Below are 11,100 nucleotides of genomic sequence, written 5' to 3' on the forward strand. Positions count from 1 at the left end.
TGGTTTAGTATGGGTTCCATCGGCATGTGAGCGGCATGGCGGAATTGGGCCGGGCGCGGAATGTGGAGGAAAACCGAGGGACCGGAATGCGGAGAAGAGGGTTTGGGTGTTGAAGGCTGATTGGACGGCAGTGGCTGAGCCAGGGAAGTCACGGAGATGTTTTCCTTGTGTCGCAACGCCGATGAGGGACGCCTTTTGCTGTGGTTTCACGCGCCTTTATCATTAACTGTAAGGGGGTGGTGTCTTTAGCATCTACGTGCTTATGACATATGCAAGACTAACTGCATACCTATGCAGGGTTCCATACGCAGAAATGTTACCATGGAGATATGGCGAGTCACACGTGTAGTTTTTAACTAAGCATAGCTGCAAAGAGAAAAGAAGACAGGATCCATGAGGTGTAAAAATTGTTTACAATAGACCAGATAATGTAACTGTACAAGCATGAAAAGCTAGTGGGAGACATTGGTCAATGGCGTCAAAGAGTATACATGACGTTGCGACGTTCCAGTAGTTTTCATGTGCTCTCAAGTCGCACACAAGAGAGTTTCGTATGTTTCACCACTGCCCCAAAATAGTCATGAAACTTATTTAGCTGTGTGGCTGTTCATGCAAACAAGATCAAACTGGGGATGTGGCTATAATGTGAAAAACAGATTTGTGGCTTCTCCCCACAGTCAGTGGGACGCCGTATGCCAAGGACTGGACATAGATACGTGCGTCTATAGATAAGACATGTCTTCAGGCATGATGCTGCATGTTTGCACAGACAGCGCACAAGGCGAAGCTAGGATCTGGAGGTAAGTCGAGTGGGGCTGACTCGGACGACGGTTAAGGTGGATCGTGGCAGCCATGTGTGAGGAATAACGTTCATGTTCGGATTGATGTGATTGGCCAATAGTTTTGCTCGAATACAGCAACCGGTGCATCGCGATCTGTCACTGAATCAGGGCCGGCTTGGGCCGCTGTGCTGCCTATGTCATGACAGGGAACAGGGATGGCACGAGATATTCGCAGTATGATTGCGCAGCCCTATTATTGACGACGCACCGGTACAAAATAACGCGAGGAGTGCATGACGCTGGGTTTAAAACATTGGAGATGATGGTGCAGTGGTAGTAAAGAGACAAGTTGCAGTGATTGAGTTTCGGCTGTGGCGCGTATGTGATCGGTTGTGTGTAGATCCCGTGTATGTCCGTGGTGGGCAATGCAAGGTACCCGCAATTGGCGCGGATCGTGTTCCCGGGATTTCAGACTAGACATGGCGAGTCGCAAATATCGTATGACATGTATGCAGAACATATTCGTGTTGCGCATGTGAGGCGTCTGGCAGATTGCACGTACCGAAACTTTGTCGGGGAGAGAGGACGACAGGTGGGGGTTGCTTGGTGCAAGTGGACAAGGCACGTGAGGGGGGTATCCACTCCTGACGACTAGAGAATGGGTGAGGGATCGAGCGAGTTTTGATTTCGCGTGGGCGCTCCAGCATGCGCACAGCCGCAATTGCAATAAGCAGCAGATGCGAGGCGAGCGTACAAGGCATGCTTGCCACGGATGCAGCAGGAATTGGACGCACAAGCGCGCAAGCCGCACAAGGTGGTTGCAAGTTAAAGCAAAGCTTGCAGATGCAGGACCAGGGGGGGGGGGGCTACAGTCGCCAGCAGTATGGCACCACTAATGGTGCCATGGGCGTCTGGTAGCGGGATAGCGCAGTCGACACGTCAATCACATACGGGCGGAGGGCGTCGCCAGTGAGGCTCTGGTGAATCGTCTAGCAGTGGGCTAGTCAATGGCCGGTGTGAGCCAGCAGCATCGAGGTTGCGATTGCGATGGACGAAGGGAGGGCGCTAAGCCCGATGTGGGGGGCATGGCAAAATGGAACATGGCGAGCTGGCCAATCACACGCGCGGGGCATACCATTTCGGCTCCAGCCAGGACAGATGCAGCCGTTGCGGGCAGACAAGGTTGCAAAAAAACAAAAGCGGTGGAGCACAACGAGAACGTGACTGCAGACGCAGCCACAGCCACAACTGAATGAGCAGAGACAACGGCTGGCATGGGCATCGTGGCCACGGTTGGGCGGCAGCAGGGGATGGGGATGGAGTTGAGCTGGCTGTAAGCAGTGCGTGTTAGTGAATAGGGTGGGCGTACACTCCTTACTGCGACAACCTCTCGGCTTACTTAGGCATCTACGCGAGTCCCTGAATGACGTCGCCGCCAAGCACAACCATGGGCAGAGCACGCCCGTCCGCCAACAGTCAATTTCGCTCGCGCGGGATGCTGCAATGAGCCCGTAGGAGGACGCTTTTCGGCGCCCGCACGCTTTTGCACGCCATCAACCGCCTGCGCCCCAGCCCATTTCCGCACTACTTACCTGCCCGCACGCTTGCCGTCCTGTCTGCCGTCACTCGGTGCAGGCCTGGCCTGGCTCCAGAAGCCGTCTAGAAGAAGCTGCGACCAAGGCTCTTCCTGCTCCTGATCCCGGCCTCACGCCCACCCACGACACGACCCAATTCTTTCTCACCAACCACCTCTCCGCTGCTCCCCTCTGACTCCCCGCGCCCACTCGCTTTGTGGCTACAGCACCAGCCTCAGCCCCAGCTGATCCGCCCCGTCGCCCTCTCCGTGGTGCTGCTGTTGCTGCCTCTTCACCGTCCCGTGCTGCCAGGAACTCTCTCCGCGACGTCATAGCCCACCCGTCCCATCTATGCACCATATTATCCCGACCCCGACCCCATCACCACGCCACTTGCGCTCTACGCGGCACGCTGGGGAATGCCATAATGTCAAAGGCCCCGACACCCTCTCCTGATTCCAAGAGAGCCACATCTACGACTGCTACGCCACCCACTCCGCGCCCGCCACTGCAGAGATTGGCCGCCAGCGACGCGAAGTCCTACCCATCCCAAACTTCGCAAACTTCGCCCCGGACCCAGCAACCCCCAAACCACCGCGACGATGAAGCCGCCGATATGGACATGAGCGACACTGACAGCCGTCATTGCGACGACCAACCCGCCGCCGACTCTCAGGCCGACGAAACTCCAACAGAGACCACCGCCCACCCGCCACAGGGCAACGTCTCTCCCGATGAACTCGAGGTCGAGAGACTGCGTCGTCTGCAGTTGAAGGTTCTGCAGCAGCAGCAACAGCAACAGCGTGCACGCCTGCGAGCCTCGGCCAACAGCCCCAATGCACACACGCCAGGTCCTCGTCGCATATCCCCCATCAAGGAAGAGCCCATGCCGGGAATTTCGCCCACGCTCGAGGGAGCCTTTAGCAGCCCTACTCCTAGTCCAAACCCGCTGCCCACAACCGTGACTGCCTCGACTGCATCGACCGAATCTACCGAATCTGCAAGGACCATCCGCGGAAGCATGCCACCTACGCCTGCCGCACATCCTCTCCGGACCCCATCCTATCCCTTTCCTACGGTCCCCAACACGCCGAGATGGGCTTCAGCTTTTCATATGCCCTTTACTAACCTCTCACCTACTGTTTCTGCCGGCCAATCGCGAGAGTATATGGTAGCTAGGGAACGCATCGCCTCGGAGAGCAGCACCCCCGCTGCATGCAACACACCTTTTGCACCTGGAGGTCGACAGCATTCCAGCCCGGCCATTGAAGATCCACGATTCCCTAGTCCCAATCTCTATGATGTTGTCCTGCGTTTGGGTGCCGAGCCTGGGTTGGCTGCATGGTGGACGACTGTGACGTCGATAATGCGCGACCACTATGGAGCAGAACGGGTTGCACTTGCAGTACCAGCTGACGCCTCGGATATTGAAAACGTACCATGGGGTCAGAAAGCCACTTTTACAGCATCTGCCAACGACACTAGCGCATATGCCACAACCTACCAAGAATCTGCAGGTCAGAGCAGCAACCTCCAATCCGAAAATACATCAAATCCCCAGGAAGGGGAATCTGTGGATACTCCACCTACCACAGTCATTCCGGAAAGGCGACCGAAGCTATTCTCACATCATTCTTTTGCGGGCCACGAAAGGCAAAAGCCAACCATGTCACCGGACACCCCGATGCCTGCACAACCAATTCGCCCAAGAGGCCCACTGCGATCTGCAAGCCATGCACCCCATATGGGCTCAAGGCCAGATCACCCGCTGCGACAGGTCTCGCAAGCTTCTTTTGATGACATGTCTTCCACGTTTGCGGAGTCGACTCCGACGGGAGGCCCGACTTTTAGTGACCCAGAATTCTCTAGTATTGGAGAGCCCTCACCGCCCAGTGCCGTGTACCATATCCTGCGTGCTCTCGACCACGAGCCGGACGCATTGATAGACAACTCGGGAGTCAATCGCGTTTTGGAGAGAGGTCGCTTAGTAACCTTGACAAGAGACTATTCAACGTCCTTTTCAACTTCCAAAGAAAACTTAGAAAAAGACAGGACGGATCCGGTCAAACCGTCTGCAGTTCAGGGCAGTGCTGCCGCGCAGGAAGCCCTCAAGTTAGCTGCTGCCCGTGGGCGAGTCGGTCTTGGATCCAGTGATCCTAGATTGCCTCCGCGCTACGAAGAGTATGAGCAATATCCAGCTTCGCCTTGGGCACAGTCGCCTGCCCCCTCACCGGCTATCCAGAATGATGCCGATGCTAACCCTTTCTTTACTACTGGTAATGTCGACGAAGAGACATTCAATCCATCCCGCTCTCCACCAGACTACACGCAGTATGGCATGGTTGAGGCCATTGGCGTCGACAAAGCTAGCACTGTTACGCACATACCACTAATACATCCAACATTGTCACAAACAATGGCACCAACAGATACGAACACACCATCACAAACACCTGCAATGTCACGAAGACAGTCTGAGCAGTCTGTGGGCACCTCATTCCATCAGGGCGATTTTGTGCGGAAAGCACCCATTGCCATTCTTTCACTGCTTTCGCCTATCGTGCCATATCCACGAAACTTGACAAATTCTCTCAAACACCTGGGACCTCACCTAGCTACCTCATTTTCGAATGCATGGCATTTCACCAATGCTCAGACTCAGGTTGCTTCTATTCGACAACGAAGAGCTGCTACCGGTGGTGCAGGAGGGATGACCATGTCTTCAGACTCTGACAGTCTTGAAGATTTGCTTCATCTTGACCTAGGAGACATCACCAACTCTGCAGCAGGTAGCGTCACTAGCCCGTCTGACTACTCCAGTCGCTCTAGATACAGTCCGGGAGGGTCAATTGCCGGAACGCCTGGCTGGGACACCTCGCTAGGATTCTCCAGTAGGCACTCGCATAGTGGCACGCCTGGTCATCTTGCTGGCAGCGAGGCCGTGGAAAGCTACTTTGACGCTAGGAGACAAGCTAATAAGACCAACAACAATGCTGCCTTGAATTCACAAGATCAGAGTTCAAGAAAAACTGACAAACGCCCTGGGAAACGAGTGACTGTGAATCCGGTGGCTGAAAACGTCAAGGAAGATGCTTCAAAGCCACGTGAGGAAAAGAAGGATGAAGTGTCGAGCCCCCGCCGTACACAAGCACAAGATACTACTAAACGTGGTCACTCGTTCCTACACTCGTATGGTGCAGATTTTAGCTCGTCATTTCAATCGCTGCCGGCCGCGACCACGCCAGGAGGGCGACCGCAAGTGCCCCAAGGCAGTATAAGGACAATGTCTACCACTGAATCTTCTGAGATGCCGCCTCCTTCAGAGAGTTTGCTTCGGACCATTATCGATTCTTTGCCAGTTCAGATATTTACTGCCGCACCCAACACTGGAGCAATCAGCTGGGTCAACTCCAAATTCCTCATTTATCGTGGTCAAACCTCACGCCAAGTGCTGCAAAACCCGTGGGATTCAATTCACCCTGAAGACCGCGATGCATATTTGGACGAATGGAGTAGATCCCTGCGAACTGGCCAGCAGCTCCAGATGAAGGTCAGATTGCAGCGCTTCGACGAGTGCTATCGATGGTTTTATGTTCGAGTGGCACCACTGAGGAACAAGCGTCAGCAAATTGTGCACTGGATCGGCACCAACATGGACTTTCACGAACAGCACATTGCAGAACAGAACTCTGCTCGCCAGCAGGAGACGGCTGCTTCAGAAGCCAAGTATCGCGCATTAGCCAACTCGAGTCCTCAGATTGTATTCGTCGTGTCAGACCGTAGGGGTCTGACCTTTTGCAACTCGCAGTGGATTTCATTTTCTGGCCAAAGCGAAAGTCAGGCCCTTGGTAATGGCTTCCTCGAGCACGTACATCCTGATGACGTCATTAAGTGCAAGCTTCCAGAGCTAGATGAGCATGGTGTTGCTAATGTTCCTACGTCTTTGCCACCTGAGCAGGGACAACAAGACTCTAATGCTTCTGATGCTTCATCAGAAACGGAAAGAACCATCACCAGTCCCAGTGGCTCATCCCCAGATAGGATGGACTTGCCTCAAGCCAAGCTATCCAAGCTAGCAAGCACTGGCATATTGAGGGTCGTTAAAGATGCTCACGGGCGGGCATCTTACTCGACTGAGGTCAGACTCCGCAATAAAGATGGTGATTACAGGTGGCACCTTGTGAGAATCTTACTGGAGAAATCGCTTGCAGAAACCAGTGACGAGGAGACTTGGTATGGAACAGCCACAGACATCAACGACCACAAGCTGCTCGAGCAAACACTCAAGGAGACCATGGACGCAAAATCCAAGTTCTTGAGCAACATGTCGCATGAGATCCGAACGCCACTTAATGGTATTTCAGGAATGGTCAACTTCCTTCTGGATAGTGTCCTCAATACCGAGCAACTGGAGCACGTCAACATCATCAAAGCCAGTACCGACAGTTTGCTCAATCTCATCAACGATATTCTTGATCTGTCCAAGGTTGAAGCCGGAATGATCAAGCTCTCCATGGAGTGGCTGCATTTGCCGTCTCTTCTCGAGGAAGTCAACGACCTCAACATGGGTCTTGCCATTCAAAAAGGCCTTGAGCTCAATTACCTGGTAGACGAAGGGGTACCAGCAGAAGTCAAGGGTGACAAGTTCCGCATTAGGCAGGTCCTGCTTAACGTGGTTGGCAATGCGATCAAATTTACAGAGCATGGAGAGATTTTCATTCGCTGTAAACTGCAGCAGTCCGATCGATCTCGACCACTAAAGGAGAACGAGACGATGATCCGATTTGAAGTGGTGGACACTGGACAGGGTTTCACAGACGCCGAGGCCAAGTATCTCTTCAAGCGATTCAGTCAGATTGACGCGAGCAGTACGAGACAACATGGCGGCACTGGACTTGGACTGGCCATTTCTATGCAATTTGTCGAACTCCATGGTGGCAGAATGGATGCTCGAAGCGCGCCAGGCAAGGGTTCAACCTTCTTTTTCACGATCAAGTTTGGCCTTCCTACTGCAGACGACTATCCCAAGCCGCTTGTATCAACACCGGGAACGCCTGCCTTCGAGCCACCGATCGCTCCCCCACCAGCCAACTTGCAGCAGCTCCAGCCATCGGCTCTACAGAAGTTTGTGCAATCACAAAATCCTGGCTATGTGCCTCTGAAGCGCGTCTCGAGCGTGTCGTCGGAGAAGAGTGAGTCGGCCAAGTCGCCTGTGCCTAGCGTGACCACCTCTGAACGCTCACGGGACTCTCCTGCGCTCTCTTCTGGGAGTTCGGATCATTCTTTGACAAGCTCTGCACTGACTGGGCAGTCGAGCCTGCGATCAGAAAGGTCATCAGCGTCATCCTACATGCACGAAACCAGTACGGCCTCGAACACGAACATGAATTTGGCCTTGCCTCCAAAGCGAGCTAACAGCGACCAAGAAACACGACCAGATGAATCCAGCACTTCTGTTGACTCGAATGAGACTGTGCGTCCAGGCTCGCCACACCGCAGTCTTTCTCCATTGGGCAGCTCCCTACAGCCTCCCATGTACTCAATCTTGGTGGTGTGTCCTCTTGAACACAGCAGAGAAGCCACGATAAGGCATATCAAGAACACGCTACCTCAGGGAATCCCTCACCAAGTCACTGGGCAGCCGAGTATCATTGGTGCACAGAAGATGATGGGTGGCGAGAACCCTGTCTTGTTCACCCACGTTGTGCTTGTATTGCACGACACGGCCGAAGTGCATGCCATTGTTGATCAGATCTTCAGCTCCACGGCTTACAGCAACACGTCGGTCGTCATAGTGTCTGATCCTTCGCAGAAGAAGGAGCTCATGAAGGAGGCACCGGTCTATGATTATGAGCAACTCCACAATGACCGCCGCCTGGAATTTGTGTATCGACCTCTTAAGCCATCGAAATTCGCCATCATATTCGATCCGCAGAAGCAACGCGAGTCAAGTACCGATCGAAACCAGGACAGCGCGCAGCAGGTTGTTGTTAGTCAGAAGCTTGTGTTTGAAGAGCTTAAACGAAGGGTTGGCGGCAAGAACCACAAAGTGTTGTTGGTTGAGGACAACAAGATCAACCAGACTGTGAGTAGATATAAGCAGTGCATTGTGTTGACTGATACTGACTAATGTAGGTCATCCTGAAATTCCTGGCTAGAATCGACATTGCGACCGAAACTGTGCTCGACGGAGTTCAGGCGACAGAAGCCATCTTCTCCAAGCCGCCGGGTTACTACTCAATTGTCCTTGTAAGCAAATACACATGTCATGAGTGCGGGCTGGGCTAACAAGACTCCAGTGTGATCTGCATATGCCCAACAAAGACGGCTACCAGGCTTGCAAAGAGATCCGACGTTGGGAAAAGAAACATGGGTACCGTCGGCACCCGATTATAGCGCTATCGGCAAACGTCCTTGGGGATGTGTATGCGAAGTGCGCAGAAGCGGGATTCAACTCGTACGTGACGAAACCGGTTGAGTTCAAGGAGCTTTCTATTGCCATGACCAAGTTCTTGGATCCAGCGGACCCTTCGAAACCGCCTGCTCTTATGAAGAAGAAGTGAGAGCAACTACATTTTTTACTTTTTTTTTAATTTCGACGCACACAGACTCACACGTATACATTATTGGGGCATGGACCTCAGCACTGCTCCTACTAGCATGAGCGAACGGCGCAATTGGAAACCGAGTAGATGGTTCTGGCGGACAGGCAAGAATTATTGACGATTTTTTGTTATGGGTGCATTAGACGCGTATTACCCTTGCATATTTACCGCGTCAAGATGTATTCCGTTACGTTGGATTGGGGTGAAAGGATTTTTTTGTTTTGGGAAGGAATGTACATTTTTTTCTCGATATGAATGCAATGGGCATTTGATGGCGTATGGACATTTGGAAAGATGAAGGGAAGTGGAGAGTGATTGCTTGCTATTGGCATAATGGGTGCCTGGGGCAAAGGGTAGGACCAACACTAGGGTGCGGACGAGACGTTTACGATACAATGCCGCGCTACGCAGAGGGCGCACACTTGTACAATATAGGACACAGAGTCATGGACGGGGAAGGGAAAAGATGTATACTTAGGAATTGACAATACCAACTTGATATTTCTTCAGCGCATCAAGCTTTGTGATGGCGATTGGGCGTACCGGGGAATGCATGCCAGCGGTATGTGTATGCATGCATCAGTTTCACGCGACCATTATGTGACGGGGCTAGACAGGCATGCCGCATCCAAAGACGGCCTCGTCCTCCCCCAAAACCAGCGATGCAAACATCACCACTTGTGCTGCAGGCTGTCATCTTTGCCCCTATTGGCTGCGGCAGTCAACTACCTTACAACCAGCCCACGTTGATTGGTGGATTTGTGCAGGGATGCTGGTGTCGTCATTGTTCGGCATGAGGTGCTAAGATGCTCTAAAGTCCGACGCTTCCCTTGGATTCCCGTCGCGCGCTGACATTGATTCTTCCTATCTTCTCTCCCGCTGTCGTACGCTAGGATTGCAGTCAACCTGTTCTTCATTCTACGTGCTTCAAAATGGCTTCTGCGACCGGAATCCCGCCTAATTCCGCTGCCGCGCGCGGCCAGAGCGAAGAAGAGCCGCTCCTCGGCAGAAGAGGCGATGCAAGCCAGATGCAGGGCCAGCCGCTGTATCACAACTTGTGGATTGGTATGTGAAGCTGCTGACTAGGCTTGCGAAGGGCGACAGCTGTTAACCAAATACACAGGTACTGCCCCCATCGCCCAGGCCGGTATCTGGATTCTCGCCGCCATAGTCTGGGGCGCCATCTTCTCCAACAAACTCATCTTCTTCTCCGCGCATCCAGTAAGCACCCCTCAACTTAACGTCTTGTTCCAGCAAACCAGCTAACCACCGCCCGCCAAACAGCTTCTCAACTCTGTAAGCAACCCCGGCACCACCCTAGTAACCCCTTCGCGACAACCGTATCATTGATACCTTCTCCATAGGCCGGCTTCCTCCTCGCCATCCAAGCAGCCCTTATCCTGCAACCCACGCACACGCCCGATCAAAAGCGCACCGGCACACTCGCCCACTTCCTCTTCCACGTCGTCGGCGCATCCGCCCTAACCGCCGGCCTCATCATCATCGAAATCAACAAGCAAGGTCCCGGCCACGAGCACTTTGCCTCTGCACACGCCCGTCTCGGTCTCGCCTTTTACGTTCTCGTATACCTCCAGGCGCTTGTTGGCTTCACCCAGTACTACGTGCCCCAGCTGTATGGTAGTGTTGAGAATGCTAAGAGCATCTACAAGTACCATAGACTGTCTGGTTACTTTATCGCTGTGCTGGGTCTAGCTACTATTTGTGCGGCTACGTGGACTACGTATAATATCTATGTGGGGCATATGCAGCATTGGGCGGTGATTACGGCGAGTGTGCTTGTCTTGGTTGGTGTGGTGCCTAGGATTCGGCTTAGCAAGTTTGGGATTAAGAGGCAGGGTGAGGTTAGGTTGTAGATGTTGTTGCATGAAGAAAAGGAAGGTTGGATTGTGAGGTATGGGGCACGACGGATGATGTGATAGGGAATGCGTTACTCGGTTCGTTTGAGGAACAGGGAGTTGGCGATTGATGAGAATATGAGGGCTGGATAGCTTTTATCTATTTGAATGCATTTTCATAGCGTATCATGACATTTGTCTTTTTCTTCATTTTTGACCCATGTCATGAGTGTTGGAAAAAACTTGCATTTTTTTTGTTCTCATTGAAAAATAATTCTAATGT

The 11,100-nt window shown here is 52.9% G+C and overlaps 2 protein-coding genes across 2 annotated transcripts; both read left to right on the forward strand.

Annotated features, from left to right (window-relative positions):
• Positions 1-2,783: 2,783 nt before the first annotated feature.
• COCCADRAFT_98325 (uncharacterized protein) lies at positions 2,784-8,919 on the forward strand (the record flags this gene model as incomplete). The annotated part of the gene is made up of 3 exons (XM_007714917.1): positions 2,784-8,441; positions 8,492-8,605; positions 8,656-8,919. 3 exons carry the CDS (start codon positions 2,784-2,786, stop codon positions 8,917-8,919), a joined length of 6,036 nt encoding a protein of 2,011 aa, XP_007713107.1.
• A 974-nt stretch (positions 8,920-9,893) lies between these two features.
• COCCADRAFT_5734 (uncharacterized protein) lies at positions 9,894-10,835 on the forward strand (the record flags this gene model as incomplete). The annotated part of the gene is made up of 4 exons (XM_007714892.1): positions 9,894-10,026; positions 10,085-10,182; positions 10,246-10,257; positions 10,326-10,835. 4 exons carry the CDS (start codon positions 9,894-9,896, stop codon positions 10,833-10,835), a joined length of 753 nt encoding a protein of 250 aa, XP_007713082.1.
• Between the last annotated feature and the right edge of the window lie 265 nt (positions 10,836-11,100).

Source organism: Bipolaris zeicola (genome assembly GCF_000523435.1).
Source record: "Bipolaris zeicola 26-R-13 unplaced genomic scaffold scaffold_92, whole genome shotgun sequence".
NCBI lineage: Eukaryota > Fungi > Ascomycota > Dothideomycetes > Pleosporales > Pleosporaceae > Bipolaris > Bipolaris zeicola.